Source organism: Neofelis nebulosa, chromosome 13 (assembly GCF_028018385.1).
Source record: "Neofelis nebulosa isolate mNeoNeb1 chromosome 13, mNeoNeb1.pri, whole genome shotgun sequence".
In the NCBI taxonomy this organism is placed as follows: Eukaryota; Metazoa; Chordata; class Mammalia; order Carnivora; family Felidae; genus Neofelis; species Neofelis nebulosa.
Window position 1 is genome coordinate 83,190,678 of NC_080794.1, and position 18,282 is coordinate 83,208,959.

Genomic DNA, 18,282 nt, shown 5'->3' on the forward strand with positions numbered 1-18,282 from the left:
CTTGAGCCAACCTTGAGTGACTCCACCTCCTTTCTAATTCTACTTTTTGTTTCTGTCTCTCTCTCTCTGTCTCTCCAGATTGGTGGTATACAAGTCCTTCCTACGGTAAGCATCCTTGATTTCCTGCCGAAAGATTACCATCAACACCATAACCAAGTGGCGTGGGTGAAATTCCTAAATGTGGGTTCGGCTTCCGCCCTAACCAGCGTATTCAGTGTGGGGCGTTCTGTTTCCCCACAAGAATTATGATTTCCTGCCCCCTACCGGTTGTGGGATCTACTAGTCAGGATGCTTTTGTTCGCAATTGACCGGAACCCAGCTCCACCTGTCTTACGCCAGGAGAGCATATGACATATGCTAATGTCCATAATGAGGACATTAGTGGTGGGTGGGTCTAGCTTCAGGAACAACGGGATGTACAAGTCCCAGGACCGCCTGCTCACAGGGTTTGTCTTAGCACGATTTTCTCTTATGTGCTCGGGCTCACTATGGCTGTGCTTTGTGCACATGAGGGGCCGATGCCAGCGCCAGGTCCCCATGCCACCAGGAGAAGGACTCTGTTTGTCACCCATTCTGTGGCTGACATGTCCTGGGAGGCGTCTGATACCTGCTTGGGAAGAGATGAGTCACCGGAACCATGTGCATGGGCTCTGATTCCCGGGTCAGGGTCCCCATGGCCACCGTCTTATTCCTCCGGAGACAGGGACAAGATGTGATACTAGGGCCTCCTTGACCCTCATGGACAGGGGTCTCGGCCACTTGACTTCATAGGAGCGATGGTGTCTGTACCTACAACTCAGGGCAAGCGGTTTCTGACCCAAAGAAGCTCTTCCCTGTCAGAGCTTTGTTCTGTCCCAAGTGCTCTCTGCTGAATGCTGCCCACATTTGCCCGGTCCAGGCACAGAAGCTTGCCTCTCCCAGGGGTGTCAGGCCATGTCGCGCTCTACTCTGGAGCTGGCCTCCGGTTTCAGGTCCGGTTCTGTGCTGACAGTGCAGTGTCCGTGGGGCAACTGAGAGGGCCTGGATTGCCCCTGCAGCCTGGTAGCTCGTCTTCCGTAGGGACCGTAGGGGTGTCTGCTCCTGCTTCTTTCAGTCCTACAGTAGGACGGGGATGATGGTCTGTGTGACTCAGGACTGTAGCAAATGGCCAAACAGTGCTTGCTTTTCTGCTCTTTGGGTCTCTGGGCATAACCGCTACCCCACAATTCCCCAGCCTGAGGTCTAGAGTCTGGAGTTTTGAGGATAGTCAGAGCAGTGCCACCAGCACAGTATCTACTTGAATGCTAAATACTATTTGTCATTCTCTGCTAAATAGTAATAGCTAATACTGTTGGGTGCTCCTTATGCGCCAGGAAATGCTCTGAGAGTTTTCACATATTGTCTCATTTAATCCTCCTACGAATCTGATGAGACAGATGTTATGATCACTCCCAGTTTTCAGATAAGGAAGCTGAGACAGAGAGGTTACGTGACTTGCTCAAGATCATGGAGCTGATAACGGCAGACTCAAGCTTCAAGCCCAGGCCTTCTGTGGCAGAAACCTGACTTTCGACCCCACTTTACACTGCTTCTTGTCAACTGGCATGAGACCCTAGGGAATAAGTTCCTTTACACAGCACTCTGCACGGGCCAACACTCCCACACAGCCAGCGTTATCCCTGTAATCCCCTGAACAATGACAATCATCACTTTGTTGCTTTCTTGGCATTTTTGCTTCAAGGTGACTCATGCTCTCTCTGAAGCTTGGGTCACCTCTGGACAGAGAGTCACTTTTCTAGGCCCTCTGGGGGAGGTAGATCCTCAGATCAAGGTCCCTAATGTGAGGCAGCCCAGGACCAGGCCCAAGAGAGGAAAAACTGAGTCATGTTCTAAGGTCAGAGGACTCGTACCCAAAAGACAATTGCTTGTTGTAACACATCTGAAACCTGCCATGTTGGTGTGTCCCTCTCTCTCCTCTATAGGACCCTCTTCAAATTGTGGTGGCTTCTTATTCAATGCCAGCGGGACATTTTTCAGCCCATCTTACCCTGGATACTACCCCAACAATGCTGACTGTGTCTGGGAAATAGAAGTGAACCCCGGCTATCGCATAAATCTGGGATTCAACAGTCTGCAGTGAGTAACAGCCGGGTCATCTGGCGAAGGATGGTCCTCCACGGTTTGGGCTGTGTGCGGGGCTGAGATGATTTACACTCTCAGATGCCATGGACCACATTTCACATTGCTCTGATCCTACCATGAAGTGTCCGGCAACATTGGGAATTCCTTTAATCTGATTGAGGAACAGCTCAAAGAATATTTTAGATTCAGTAATGTTGCCCGTGAAAGTCCAAACTATCTGTAAAATACAGGAGCGATAGAGATTTCGATGTTGACACGAATCCACTTTTTCATACAGGCTGGAGGTGAGCAGCAATTGCAATTTCGATTATGTCGAAATCTCTGATGGACCGCTGAACAGCAGTAACTTGCTGGGGAAAATTTGTAATGGCACCAGGCAAATATTCACCTCTTCTTACAACCGAATGACTGTTCGATTTCGAAGTGACATCAGTATCCAAAGCACCGGCTTTTCTGCTTGGTATAACTCCTTTCCTCAAGGTGCGTTCACACTAAACCCGATCGACCTGACCTTGGAGGCTCAGTGTGTTTATGTGGACCCTGCTTCTGGGTATCGTGGTTCCCACATGAAACCAAACATCCCTCCTCCTTGTCTCACAGTTGACTGGTAAACGAAGGCTAAGAGATGTAGGGAATGGGGGACACAGCCTGGTCTTGGGTTTGCCACGAAATTCCCTGGAGACCTGGTGACTGACCTTACTGTGAACCAACATATTCCCATCTGGAGGGTGAGGGGGTCTGAGCCCCTTCCAGCTTGATCTTGGAGACGTCTGTACCCTGATCAGCCGCCTGGCGACTTTAGAAGTGAGAAAGGCCCATGGGTTATTTGGCCTGTGAGGTCTGTTGTGGGAGTGGCCATCATTTCTTATGCCGTGTGTCTTTCAGATGCCAGCCTGAGATTAGTCAGTTCAAATTCCTCCTACGGTGCCTGTGCCGGGCGTGTGGAAATTTACCACAATGGCATATGGGGGACGGTTTGTGATGACTCCTGGGACATTCAGGATGCCCAAGTGGTCTGCAGACAGCTGCGGTGTGGATATGCAGTGTCAGCCCTGGGAAATGCCCATTTTGGGCCCGGCTCTGGTCCCATCACCCTGGACGATGTGGTGTGCTCCGGGACAGAATCTACTCTCTGGCAGTGCCGGAACCGAGGCTGGTTCTCCCATGACTGTGCCCACCGGGAAGATGCCGGAGTCATTTGCTCAGGTACCACATGACGTCATTCATGGAAGGCCCCTTTCACCTCTGACCTGCTACAGAGTGACAGCTAAGGGCCGGTGGCTGATGGTATTTGTGGCCCAGTTCTGGAAGTGGAGGCAGACTGGAGCTTGTCAGCTTATGCCCTTGGCCTTCCCACTCCAGGAGACCATGCAGGGGCCACTGTGTCTCCGGTGGGTTTCTGGGCCCCAGAGCCATCGCGCTGAACACACAGCTGGCGTGCAGTGTGTTCTCACCCTTCTATCTGCCCTGTGACCTTTAGCAATGAGGTCATGTCTGTAGGCCTCAGTCTCCTTGTGTATGGAGAGGAGATGGTCACAATAAGCCTGCTTCCAAGGGCGATTAGAGAACTAAGTGGCTCATGCGCGTGAACCCTTAGAACGGTTCCAGACAAGTAGGAAATGAGGAATGAGTGATGGTGTGACTTTGGCTGTGGCAGTGACGACCCCCAGGTAACGATGGGGCTGGGGGAGCAGCTGGGGAGATGTGTGCAGGCCTCCCCCTGCTAACACAGGCCTCCACAGCACAATGAGCTCACTGAAGAGGTCAGACTGTGTCACTTGGGTGTGCCCTCCCGCATTCTGGCCCCTCCTCCAGACACACTTCAGTGACTGATGCTTTTTTTCTATCCCTTTACAGGAAGCTACCCAACAACACAGGGTAAGTACCCGTGATTCCTGCCCGCTGCCTGGCTGGCCCTCTCCACTGCTGGCGCAAGATGTCCCACTCTGTTTCACAAGAGTTGTCCCCAAGGCCTTCCCCAGCACTGGGGGCAACCCTGCAACTAATGTCCCTACCTGAGGAGGGCTGGGCCTCTCTCTCGGCTCCCTTTGTTCATCAGTAGCCTGGCCAGCCTGGCCAGCTCTCTGGTCAGTCCCTAGGAGAGGCCAGCCACCCGTGTAGGTCCTGCCTATCCTTAGGACACCAGACCCTGCTCAGTGCAGGCCAGGGGGTCCTGTTTCATCACTGAACTCCATGCAGGGCCAGTAGAAGCTCCTGATTGCCCGGAGAACTGAGCTCCTGATTGCTTCGGAGCTCCTGATTGCTCCAGAGCTGTGGCCAAAATTGCTCTAAGCATTTCCAACACACCCCTGGCTCCCGAGATCTTTCCCCTCTGTCCCCACCCCTCCCCTCCTCACCACCTGCTTCCCGCAGCAGTGACCCCTCAGCCTCCCTGCCTTCCTTCTTCACACAGCAGCTGGGCATCCTTGTGAAATGCAGGTGTTGGTCCCAGCCTCCACACCCTTGCACCCTTCATGTGACTCCCCAGGGCCATCTGGCCACAGATCCCCACTGCTTGGGAGAGTCTCTAGAGCTCTCCATGATCCACTTCCTTTGTCTGTTTCATTTCCTCCCCACCCCCTCCTCGCTCCGTCCACACTGATGTTCCCTAAATGTGCAACGTACTCTCAGACCTGGGTCCCTTTGCACATTCTGTTCCCTCTGCCTGGAATGCCCCTGTACTTTTTTGCCTGATTCCATCCCCCCAACCCCGACCCCCCCTCACCCCCAGCAAATTACCTGCCTTCTTTCCTCTGCTTAGTCTGGGTCAGGAGCCAATGCTCTGGGCTCCCACCATGTCCTGGGCTTACCCTGATCACAGCCCCATCCTGCTATGCTGGGATTTGCTCCTTCCCATCCATCCCTCTGGGCTGTGAGCTCCCTGAGGGCAAGTATCCAGCATTTGGCTTTGAACCCAGGGTCAGCACATTTCCTCACAGCACAAGCGAGGACAACAACTGTGTCCACGATGCCAGGAAACTGATTGTTATCTTTTCTCTTTATCAACAGCCCCTGTTTACAACGTCACCTACCCGAACAGTAAGTTCTGGGCTCTCTGAGAAATCCCTTTCTTCTTCCCCAGTGACGGTGCCACCAGGTGGGGTGGCGGGGGTTAGGGGAGCCTCTCTGGACAGTCTGGGTCTAGGACGCCTCCTGCTGGGTTTCTGTGTAGGGAGTTGTTTAAAAATTTCCCCCAGGTGACTGTGCCATGGGCTCTGGGGCTCCTCAACATTTTTGTTTCATCCCGGCAGCAAATTACTCCTGTGGAGGCTTCCTGTCCCAACCATCAGGGCACTTCTCCAGCCCGTTCTATCCTGGGAACTATCCAAACAATGCCAAATGCTTGTGGGACATCGAGGTCCGAAACAACTACCGTGTGACTGTTGTCTTCAGAGATGTCCAGTAAGTGTGTGGGGCTGCCTCACGGATATTTCAGAACAGAGCAAATGGCACCTAGCCCTTCAGGAATGATGTTTGCCCGCTTGACATGTTCTCTTATGGGTTCAATTTGTTTATCAAGCACAGAGGCAGCCCGTGGAGGTGCAGCCAGGACAAGAGCCTTGGTTTAAAGTCCCAAGTCTGTCACTAATTTGCTACGTGACCACAGGAAGTCACCTAATTTTCCTGAACCTGAGTCAAAGCAAGAGAATAAAATACCTGCTTCCCTCTCCTCTCTGGCTACTGGGAAGGTCACACGAGAGAAATATGTGAAAATACTTGGAAAATATTATCCAATAGGAGGGATGATTGCTGGAGTAATAGTAACACAGAGAATCTTATTAACCACCCTGGTTGTGGTTTTTTTGTTTGTTTGTTTTGTTTTGTTTTTTTTTAAACAATTTTCTCTCCACTCCTTCCTTTTTTGGGATGAGTTCTTGGGGTCAAGCAGAGGTGGAGAAGTCACTACTGCAGAGGTTAGTTTATCTGTTCCTCATTCAATGAAGAGTGGGAATCACTGTTTTAAGCAGAAGAGACAACATCAAAGCCGCATTAATATAATATTGGTCCAAGGAAGGGAGTGACCATGCAGAGGTATTTTAGAGTCCAGGAAGGAGGGTACCATTATTTTTTCTGTAACAGCCATTCTTGAACAGAATGGTTTTCTCTCTTGCTTTTTGGTTGCGGTGCCCTTGCGACTCTCTGCCTTGGAAATTCATTTGGAGTCTTGTAAAAGATATAATATTATTTTAATTTCCTCATCATTATAATTCAATTTGGATTTCGGAGATTGTACTTAAAGCCCATTCAATCCTCTGGAGGAAGGTTGACCACCTAACCTTCAGAGAGGTATTTGACTTGCCCAATATTTATTAGTTCAGTTACCTATTTCTATCACTATGAATTCATGAATATTTATATTATTCTATGGGAAACCAGGGTCTGTTTGATTGAAGGAACAGTCTAAGGCAGGCTGTGATCCCTTCCTTTCATGGTGCAAAGGGGTGTCAGGAGAGGGGCTGTAGATTCATATGTGTGACCCCAAAAGGCAGGACTAAGATCCATGGAGGTCACCGGAAGGTGAATGTCACTGTATTATCTTCAGCTATTATTTTCAGAAAGTCGCCATTTCTGACACCAAGGTGTGGCCCCCGTCACTGAAGTCTGACCCCCTGCATTAAATCCTGGCTGAAATCGAAGCCCAAACTCTGTGTTCTGTCCCTGCAGGCTTGAAGGAGGCTGTAACTACGACTATGTCGAAGTGTTTGACGGCCCCTCCCACAGCTCCCCTCTGATCGCCCGCGTTTGTGATGGAGCCAGGGGCTCCTTCACTTCATCATCGAACTTCATGTCCATTCGCTTCGCCAGCGATCGCAGCATCACAAAGAGGGGCTTCCAGGTCGACTACTATTCCCGTCCTTCCAATGACAGCACCCGTAAGTCCCCTCGTGAGAGCTCGTTGTCAAGGGCACCTCTGAGGGGCTTCTGCTGCCCAACCCTTCTGTGGTTGTGAAGTAAGAAACTAGGGCAACCTTGTCAGGCCACCGAGGCTTATCTGGTGCTGGGAGGGGCCAAGAGCAGTGGTCTTGGACTCTGGCTGCCCAGAAATGAGGTCAAGGGCCAGAACTGGCCGCTGGGCAGTGTGGTGGCCTTACTGTGGTCATCAGAGGCTAAATGTGAGGTCACACTTTCAGCACATGGTGAGATGTCTGCACCAGGGGACACAGGTGACCTTGGGGCCACTGAGACTGTGTCCTGAGACAGCACGTTTGGCTGTGATCTAAAGATGGACTGAACCATTCACTCAGCTGCTTCCAGCTAATGGCCACAATTTGAGCTGTTAAATGGACTGATTTACAGATTGGCTTAGGGACTGGGCAAGGTGATATCCAAGCTCTTTCTTGCAGTCAGGATTTTAAGCGTTGACTTGTTCCATAGCGAAAGGACTTTATTTTACAATTTCCCAACCCTTCAACTGGAGCATTACTTTATGGGTAAATGGCAGGTTGGCAAAACATTTTACCCATTTCGTGTCCTGCCTCCATTTCTCCATCAGGGGAATCCTAAGTTCCTGTGCCCTCAAAGGGGCCTTGTGAGAATGACGCTGACCCGAGCCAGGGGGCAGGTGGGGGGTTGGGCTGAAGCCTGTTCCGATGTGGACTGTCTTCATCCGCCATCTTGGCCTCTGCGCCTTTCTATGGGAGGGGTGCCTGGCGGGCTTGCTGGGGTGCTGACTGCCGCTGTTGTTTTCCCTTGGCCACCAGAGCTGCTTTGTCTGCCAGATCACATGCAAGCCAGCGTGAGCAGGAGCTACCTCCAATCCTTGGGCTACTCTGCCCGGGACCTTTTCATTCCCAGCTGGAATGAAAGCTACCGGTGTCAGCCCCAGATAACGGCCAGCCAGGTGACATTCACAATTCCATACTCAGGCTGTGGCACCATCAAGCAGGTAAGCCTAAGGCTTTCTACTCTCTCTCCTACTGAGTGATCTTTCTTAAAGTGATGTATGCTGTGTTTCTTGAATTCATGATGCTACAGTCAGTGTAATCAGGGTGAAGATTTCAATCTGTCCCTTGGTGCTATGATGTAGCTACAGCCACTTCCAAATGTAAGGATGAGGAAGGAGGCTGCCTTCCGCACCCAGTTTTCCCCACCCTGTCGGGCATAGAGGGTGCAGGGCAGGCTGCCACTCACATCAGCAGTGACCGCAGCGCCTCCCAGGGGCAGCTCCAGGTTTTACAGGGCCTGAAGCTTATGGAGTTTGGGATTAGGGTTGGTGAGGTGGGGGAGGGGGGGGTGCCTCATTAAAGAGAACAATGCGACCTTTTATAAATCTCATAAAAATATATGGCTATGCCAACACACCGCTAGGCCTTAGACAAAACCATGCATGTGGGAAGCCCTGAGGCTTAAGTTTCATTAGCTTCACAGAAAATCAGCCTCTGCAGCTACCATTTGCTGAGCTGTCACCATCTAGGGTGACCGACCGTCTTGGCTTGCCTGGGACTTTGCAGATTTCAGCATGGCAGAGTCCCATATCCCACAAAACTCCTCGATCCTGAGCGAACTGGACGGTTGCTCATCCTACCGGGGACCAGACACTGGGATTAGCTGGTGTCACGCCCCCAAATCCCCGTCAAGTGTTCTCTCATTATCAACCCACTTTAAAAATAGGGAGGTTGGGCTTCGAGGGGTCAAGCAGGTTGCCCAACACCACTTGGCCAAGAAACAGGAGGGCAAATGCCAGACTCTGGGAATCCCAAAAGCCTTCCCCGGAGTGAAAGAAGCCAGCCACACAGGAGTACTTACTCTTCGATCCCCTGTGTGTAAAATTCAGACACGGAGAACAAGTGAGTGATGGCAAGCCAACCTGGTCGGAGGGGATTGCCAGCAAAAGGGCAGGAAGGAGCTGTTTTGGTTCGTGGAAGTGTTCTGTCTCTTGTGGTAGTGCTGATTGTCAAACCTCGCTGAGTGGCATCCTTACAATGGTGGCATTTAATTTTATGTAAACTCACTTTAAATTATCTATTCTAAGTTCTGAACGTTTGGCTGACACCTAAGTAATCATTTCAAGATTTCGTCTTCAGGGAACAGGCGCAGTGCAAATGTTTTTACGTGGCTTAGGACTGCAGTAAACACACAACATGAAATGCTCGAACATATACAATGTGTGCAGCACACACACACGTTCAGAGGGTGTCAACTCACCAAAGACGTACTGAGCATTTGCCGTGACCCAGCACTGGGTCAGGTGCCAGGAAGATGCTGTTCATTACCTGGCAAGGTCATTCCTGATCCTTTGACACGTAAGAAACAACGGGAGACGAAGGGGATGGTCATTTAGCCAAACAGATTGGTCTGTCGGCCATGAGTGGGCGCCTAGGCCTGAGGGTCTAAATTGCCACTGTGGCCATTTCCTCAGTCCCTACAGACACTGGCTCCTTTTCCTCAGTCCCTATAGACACCAGCTCTCCTTCTGAGATGAACCGAGCGGGTCAGGGAGACCTACACGCAGAGAAGGGAGCGTATCACTCACACCATGCAAACGTTTTAGTCGACCTGGCTTTTTTATATTTTGCCCTATAATTTAATTCTGTTGGATTCTGGTGTGCCATGAGTTTAGTCAGTGGGAGTCAGTGCACCAAAGGTGATTATCCCTCCTGGTTCCAAACGTGCAGCCTGGAGACTCTGACATCTGGGTCACCTCATCGATGTTCCTTCGTCTCCATTAGGAGCCACCAAAGCAACGTGCCGGTGCTGGTTCTCCTAACTTGGCTGGTGGTGGGCAACACATGCTACGTTGTCCTTCCTCCATTTATTTAAATGGCTGCGTCCCCTACCGGGCTGAGGGCCTCAGGGCAGAGCCAACGTCTTATTCGTCTTTGCAGCTCCCAGTGGTGCCCAACCCTTTATAATCATATTATTAACCACTAATCTGTATGCCAGCAACTGAACTAAGTTCTACATGACTTCCGAAGTTCTCGGGGCAACTTTTATTCCCATGTAATCGTGAGGAAGCACAGGCTTGCAGAGGTTAAGCCACTTGCCTGAGGCCACCTGGTCATGAACTGCAGAGCCAGGATTCAAAGGCTGGACGGCACGCAGCGTCTGACAAGTGTTGGCTCGTGTGTCTGAATAGGTGAGGTCCCCCCACCACAGGGGAGGTACACCAAGTGGAATCCCGAGTCTGAGACTTCATGAGAATAGCAGTTGACTTATGTGCAAGACTCCCCGTTACATAGTGAGTTCCTTCCAGACTGAGCAGACATCTGATAATGAATTGTAATATAAAATCAGAACTGCTTTTTATGATCAACAAATAAATCTTCACGCCACATTCATTGCTTGGAGTGGATTCAGAATTTAGCTTGACCGCAGAAGTCAGGGACAAATGTGAATTCTAAGAAAACTTTGGTTTCAGTATCTGGAGTGACATTGAAGGCACCTCAGCTGGTCTCTGAAGGAGTAACCACGTGACATCTATATGGTTGCCTTTGACAACCACTTTCACTCAAACATAAAGCAATTCTTTTTTCTTTAATTCGTTTTAGAAAATATAGTGTATTTTCCATGCATGGATGGTGGGCATAGAAGAGATAAGGTCTCCCAACCCCACCAGAAGGATGCCTTCCCCAGACCTGAGTCCAGAAGGTTCTGGTACTCCCCTGCTGTCTGGGGCTGCAGAGACCTCCCCAGCCACCCAGTGGAGAAAAGGAAAAGGAGGGGAAGGAAGGGTCATAGGGCTGGCAAAAACATTATAATTACTTGTTAAAATGTTCTCTTTCCACGTGTTTTTCTGGAAGGGACAAATTCAGTTGAGTTCTGCAACTGCAGGCATGAAGTGAAAGCCTTTCGAACAACTCTGTTTTTAATTTTGGGGAGAGAGAGAGCGAGTGAGCACAAGTGGTGGAGGGGCAGAGAGAGAGCGAGAGACAGAATCCCAAGCAGGCTCCCCACTGCCAGCACAGAACCTGATGTGGGTCTCGAACTCACAAACCCTGAGATCATGACCTGAGCCAGTCAGGAGTCAGGAGTCGGGCACTTAACCAACTGAGCCACCAGCTGGCCCCCAGCACACTCTGTTCTGAAGAACAGTGGTGTTTAGGTGTACATACAGGTGCTGGCTGCAGCAGAGAACTTGTCTAGACTCCCAAATAGTCAGGAACTGGGTTTTGTTCTGGACAGGGCACACAACGAAATGTGACGACATGGCAAACTGCTTTTTTTTTTTTTTTTTTTTTAAGAGTAATTTAGCTTCACATTTTAGGACACCACCGTGGTGTTATTTTCGTTCTTGTTCTTGCAAAAGCACCAGTTGCTTGTGAAAATTCATACTTGGCTAGCAAAAAGAAGTTTGCTTCTGGCCATCGTAACACTGGGAGGGGGAGTGTTACCCCTGCCTCTGCCTGGCAACCAGTGGCTTGGGCTCACCTCGCTTGGGGCCAGGTGATCATGACCATGAAGCTGCCAGAGGGCCGCATTTATCTGCGTCTTTTTGGCCATCTGGGCCCCATTTTTCATTCATGACAGTACTTTTGCTGAGCCCTGTCCCCTGTGCCTTTCATTCATTCCACGGTTTTTATTGATGCTAATAGAACTGTTGACACCATGCCAAGTCCTGATGACATCATTTTTTCCTTGAGATGCTCACAGACCATGGAGTGCAAGGCTCTCATCCCCAGAAGGTCACTCTTAGGCACATCGAACAGCATGAGAGATCAACATTCCTATGAATTTGCTGTAAAAGGCACAGTAGGAAGCGGTCCCGTGGTAGAGGGAGTGGAAAAGCAGAGTGTGACGGGAAGGACGCCAGCACTGTTGCAGCCCATTCAATTGCCCACCTGAGCCTCTGGGGAAGCCCCCACCCCTGAGGTCGCTTCCCGTCCCGGCAGCCTCAGACACCAAGCTGCAATAGCTACTGAGCCATCCGAACAGCACAGTGACAACTGATCCCACCAGCCTCTCCCCCAAATACGTCAAATACATAGCCACCTCCCTTGGTTTATCCCAGCCATGGTGAGAAGGAGGCAAAGCCAGCACAGAGGGCCCTGAGCCACGGAGTCCGGGCAGCTTAGTTGTGCAGCACGGCAAGGGGTCATCCAGACACGCCCGTCTTCCCAAGAGGAGCGGCTCCCAGGAAACCCTAACACCTGGCCCACACTGTGGTCCCCATCACATGGTAGAGGAAGGGAGTTGTGTGAAAGGAAGGAGTCCTGCTGGTGTAGCAGCATGCCCAGCCCAGGTCGTGGGAGCCATGGTAGCAGCCGCGTGCCTTCTCTGTGTGGTCCTGGGAGGGTTTTGAAGTCTGGCTGAGTCACTTTCCCCTCGTTGTCACCCAAATCAGCAATGAGCTTCCCTTAGCAGGTGACAGTTGCCTGACTTTGCTCTCCTGCCTTCCTCTCCCAGGCCAATAACGATACCATCATCTATTCCAACTTCCTCGAAGCAGCTGCTTCAAATGCCATCATCAAGAGGCATAAGGACTTCCGCATTCATATCAGCTGCAGGATGCTCCAGAACACCTGGATTGACACCATGTACATTGCTAATGACACCGTCGACGTCAAGGAAGTGCAGTATAGCAGTTTCAACGTGAACCTTTCCTTTTATACATCATCTTCATTTTTGTATCCTGTGACCAGCAGTCCGTACTATGTGGACCTGAACCAGAACTTGTACCTTCAAGCTGAGATCCTCCATTCTGATGCCTCCTTGGTCTTGTTTGTGGATACCTGTGTGGCGTCCCCATATTCCAATGACTTTACATCTTTGACTTACGATCTTATCCGGAGCGGGTAAGGAGTGTCTTCATGGAGTGAATGTTAGCCTTCACCTGACAATTCAAACCCAAGTAGCCCAAAGTCCCAAGGAATGCAGATTTGGGTTCTAGTGGTTCCAACGTAACCATTCAGGTTGTCATTCCTGGTTCACATATAGGGAGACAGATTTGTGGAGATGGTGGAGAAGTGAATGAGTCACCAGCAGTCACCAAGCAGGTTAGCTGTAACTGGGATCTGACCCAGGTGACCAAACTCCATAAGAAGACATATGTGTGGTGGGGAAAGCCTTGGTTCTGCAGCAGATAGAGGTTGAGATGCCCGCTCTGCTGTGGACCAGCTGCGTTGCTGTGGGGGGGCAAGGGCCTCTATCCTGAGCCAGTCTCCCCACCCATCAGATGCTCATAGTGATGCCCACATCATAGGCTGTTGGGAGGATGAGATGGGAGGGAGTAGATGCGGCCCTGGGCAAAGAGCAGGCACAGAAGGTGGTCCACAAGGAAGGTTGTGGGTGAGTAGCAGGGGTCAGCAAGGGTCCCTTAACCTAGAAGCTGAGAATGGTAGTTCCAACCAAGCCAGTTGGTGGCCAGTGGTGGCCAGACTGCGGTTACTGGTACCCAGGTTGCACTTCTCTACTACAGTCCTGCTTCCCTGGATTATTTATTTATTTTTGAGAGAGAGAGAGAGAGAGAGAGAGAGAGACAGCATGAGTAGGGGAGGGTAGGAGAGACAGGGAGTCACAGAATATGAAGCAGGTTCCAAGCTCCGAGCTGCCAGCACAGAGCCCAACACGGGGCTTGAACCCACAAACCACGAGATCATGACCTAAACCAAAGTTGGACGCTCAACCGACTGAGCCACCCAGGCGCCCCTTGGCACCTCAGTAACAATCACATAGAAGCACAATTTAGAGGTTGTGCTGATAGGCTAAGGGGCTCTGTTATGAATCAGGGTTGGGAGGTTAAATCTTACACCTCCCTGAGATACTAAAAACAGCATCTCTTTCCAGGCAGTTTGAGTATGTGTCAATTTGGTAAATAGGTGTTAAGGCCTGTCTCGTTCCATCTATGCAGTTGGTTCCGTTCACGGCACCCCCCCCACCCCCACCCCCTTGGCAGCAAAGATGGGAGAGAAGCTTACCCAAATTCTCTTTCTACAAATAGTAACACGGTGACATTGGAATTTATGTCAAACGATTGAGATTAACACAAATGAGTAATTTGGCTCTTCTCTGCTAAAAGATTCTTTTTGGCCAAATTCTGGCATATATGTATATAAGATAATGCAGTGTCCTCAGGAAAGGGGGATGTGCATGTGGGGGTAAATGTGGGCCCAGCTGTCCCTGGAGTACATCTGGCCATCAACCAGATCACCCACCTGGGGACCCTTCAGAGTAATCTGGAGCTTTAAACACACCCATGCCCAGGCCCCACCTGCACATTCTCTTTATTTGGTCTGTGGTGGGGCTTGGGGATCCATATTTTTCAGATTTCCCCCAGTGATTCTGAAGTGCAGCCTGGGTTCTGGAGCTCTGGCCTACACAGACCGCCATGACTAGTGTGGTTTTTTTGGGGAATGCAATCATTTCCCGGCAGCCCCTGAGCTACCCTGACCTCATTTACAACTGTCCTACTTCCTGACGAGGCTCTGGGTACTTTCCCTCTCACCTTTGCGGCTAAAGTGACCCCTGTGGGAAAAAAGAACATGGTATTTGAGAGAATGTGTGTTGAAAGTGGAGGAAGGAACTTCTGGAAGGCAGAAGGAAGACAGCGAGCAGACCCCAGGTCACATTTCACAGGCAGAGTCAGGGCCGCCCTAGGGACAGCTCCCGTCCACCACAAGAAATCTCCGCCTAAAACCCCATGGGCCAGTTTCTTTGCTCTCCTCTTCGCTACGTCATGCCAAATCCTACCGTAGGAGACACTCACGGGTTAGGCAAGCTCCTTCCTCAGCTCGGGGTGGAGCTGGGAGATACTCCTCATCCATATCTTAGTACAGTTTCTTTCAGGGGATTCTGGTCATGTTCCTTCTAACACAGTGGAGATGAGGCGACTGAGGGAAGAAGGAGGTGGTTGATATTGGAGTAGGGGACGCCGAGGGTAGTCAGGCTCGTGTGGAAAGTACAGCCACCTGGGCCAGGTCAGCAGACACAGCCCCGGAGAGAGGCCGGCACCAGAGACACTGGAGAGTAGCCGAGTGTCATCTTGCCTGGCCCTGAGACCAGGAAAGGAAAGGGGATGCCATCTTCTTGCCTGCCCGCCCTCTCTCTGGGCCCCGCGACCTCCCCGAATCACCTGGATTGCCAGGGCCGCTGAGCACGTGGTCACTGGGCACCCGTTGTGCAATCCGGGGCCTGCTTGTCCGTGCGGCAACCCCGGGCTGATTTCCCGCTTTAAGATGCCGCTGAGGTACCAGAACTAGGATTTCCCTGGAGGCTGCCAGGCCATGTGTGGACCACGCGTACTGAGGGCAGGAAGGTGCAGCCGGGAACGCGGGCCTAGAGGAGGCCGTGGGGTTCCACGCCCGGCCCCGGGCGTGTCCTGAGAAAGGCAGCGCACCCAGGGCTGACAGGCGGCTTTTCCCCTCTTCCAGGTGTGCCAAGGACAGAACCTACCAATCTTACTCTCCGCCCTCGCCTCGCATTGCCCGCTTCAAATTCAGTTCTTTCTACTTCCTGAAGCGCTTCCCCTCCGTGTACCTGCGGTGTAAAATGGTGGTGTGCCGGGCGGACGACTACTTCTCCCGCTGCCGCAGAGGCTGCATCGTGAGGTCCAAGAGGGACGTGGGCTCCTACCAGGAGAAGGTGGACGTCGTCCTGGGACCCATCCAGCTGCAGGCCCCGCAGGCTGTGAAGAGGAGCCTGGCCAGGTGGCCGCCCTCCCGCCCCTAGGCCTGCGGCCCGCGGGGACCCGGGATGATTCTGTCGGTGTCGTGGTCCACCTCAAATCGGGCGCCCACCGTGTGCCAGGCCCGCCGTGCCACACCGGGTGATGCGGAGTTCGCTAGATCTGCTTCCCGCCTTCCTCCATGGGCTCCTGGTCTACGGGGGACCGTGTGTAGTGCTTGGGCAAGAGAGTTCTCCCCTGTGACACCGATACCTTTGTCCTCTGGGATCTGAACTCCCAGAACCTCATACTCCTCATCTCTAACACAAAAATGTTAATACTTCCCTTTTAGGACTGTTGAGGAGCTACAATAAAATAATGTTAGTTAAACTGCCTTGGCCTTAAACCTGGTTTAAGTCCTTGGGGGTGATGAATGGTGGCTTTTGTTACTATGGTCATTGTCACCAATATCAACAACACAACATTAATGATAACGTTATGACGCATGACAGTAATAACAACAGGGGCCCGTGTCCCCGGGCACGGCGGAATCAGGGTCTAGGCCGTGGGGATGCAGGCAGGATCGGTTTATTCACGCTGCTCACAAGGCTGATGTCTCCTCGGGGGTCGGCCATCCCACTTTCCTCCTCTTCTAGAACAGGGATCGCATTTCCTGCTCTGCTGTTTTGTCGGCGGTGTGGATGACGACATATCACCAGACTGATTCCCAGGTTTTCTGGTCCAGGCTGAGACAGGTCAACAGCTGTGGTAGCACCGGTGACAGGGACAGGTGTGGGGTAGCGGTAGTCATCACAAACCCTCCTCTGGGTTATTGGGTTCCACCCCACGTGGCATCTTTGGCGGCTCTGTCTCCTCGTGTCCTGTGTCCTGGTGCGCCCGTGTCCAGCTGATTCTAGGCTCTTACCTCACATAAGCACTCATTCCGTGACCATTCATCGAAGGACTCTTATGTGCCAGGAGACAAACAGAAAGAGATCAAAGTCCTGCCCCCTGCCCCCTGTCCCTGTGGAGCTTACATTCCATGGGAAGGGGATGCTATTCAGAGATAAGTTGAGTGCATGGTACTTCCAGTGGGGTGGGAGCTATGGAGAGGACACAGGACAGGGTGACTGGTGACGGGGGGCCAACAGGGACACCGCAGGCACTGCCATCTCCGCTGGAGTCTTCCTGGCTGTGGCAGTCTTCACCCTAGGGCCTCATGGCACCCTCATGGCCAGTGGTTGGCCCTGGAGCCCTAGGATGTGAAACCAGGAGGACTTATGTGGTGCTCAAACATTGGCCCCACCAGCTCTAGAACCCATGTGAGAAAGGAAGAAAAGGGACCCCAGAGTTTGGCACCCAGCAGCACCCCAACTCTGTTTGCCTTGTCACGGGCACAAGGTGAAGGGCAAGTGCAGACAGGTAGTGGCCAGTTTTCCTGGAAACACAGGCTTGATGCTGGGACAAAATGTCAGGCAAGCAGGTGCCAATATCTTCAAATCCTGAAGGCAGCTCTGAGCCAACAGAGAACAATAAAAGCAGGAGAACTCTTTCTAGATGGAATCTCTCTCTCTCTCTCTTTTTTTACTTATCATTAGCTAGGTTCTTTGGATGTGGTATACTTCTTAGCCTTTACTTATGATAGAAAAGCTGAATCAAGATCTTTTTTCAAAGCAAGTGTTGGTTTGTTCAGTATTCCTAGTGGCTCACCTAAGCACTGGATCCTTTAGAATTCAGGAAACAGATAGGGTGGGCTGTCAAAAGGAATGACAAAGGCCACAGGCTCTGCCTTGTGGCTCCCACAATTCTAAGGAATAGATAAGGTGTCTTCCTTTGTCCTTGACATGTTTTGGTTCTGCCCAAAGGCAGAAATTCAGGGTAAAGTCTCGAGAAAGATCAGAATGCTAATGCAGCATCACATTTAGTGCCTGAGACTTAAAAGTAAAACAGTTGCTTCAATTTTCCAGGGATCTGCATCTTCTAGCTTTTGACCGGACATCCAGTACAGTGAGTGGGGCAGAAGGTGCGGGAGGGGAGAGAGATTAGGGAAGAGAGCAAACTCCTCAGGGCCCCTAGATTTCTGGGACCTGTTTGCATTGTGATCTCCAAGGAAAAAATTGATTGACAGGTGGCCCTAGGATGTCAGAAGAAACAAAAGGATGGGATGCTTTCCAAGAAGGCAGTAAATTTGACAGAAACTGGGAGAGCAACCATACCCTGGGCACCTCGATCAGGCTTAGTAAGAGTGGGAGCCTTCGCATATTGCCTTGGCAAGGCCAATGTTTGTCTTTCTGAGCCAGGCCGAGGACCCTGGCCCTGAGAGGGGACTGCTAGGGGGACCCTAACTCCAAGCATGTGACTTGAGCAGGGTGAGACCCACAAGGGCAGCGGCTGTAGGCAAACATTCAGGACGAGGGTAGGAGAATTCCAAGAGTTGTGGCCACAGCCACCCGTGGATTCGGGCTGACGGAGAGGTGGGAAGCAGCCGCAGGGAGAAATCTTCAGTTCCCATGGGATGCAGGTGACCCTCCCCCCCCCCCCCCCCCCACCTTCCCTCTCCATGAGCTCTGCCAGGGGGCATCAGAGCATCACATCAGAGGAGCAAAGCAACAAGCGGGACA

The 18,282-nt window shown here is 51.5% G+C and overlaps 1 protein-coding gene across 8 annotated transcripts in view; it reads left to right on the plus strand.

The window, feature by feature from the left end:
* The window catches only part of DMBT1 (deleted in malignant brain tumors 1), a 56,269-nt gene extending 56,093 nt beyond the window's left edge, over nt 1-176 (plus strand). For all 8 annotated transcript variants that reach the window (XM_058698002.1, XM_058698006.1, XM_058698008.1 and 5 more), the window contains one exon: nt 79-176. In XM_058698002.1, the coding sequence (XP_058553985.1) occupies nt 79-119 (41 nt within the window). In that variant the 3' untranslated portion in view covers nt 120-176. The remainder of the gene's footprint in view (nt 1-78) is intronic.
* The last annotated feature ends 18,106 nt before the right edge of the window (nt 177-18,282 follow it).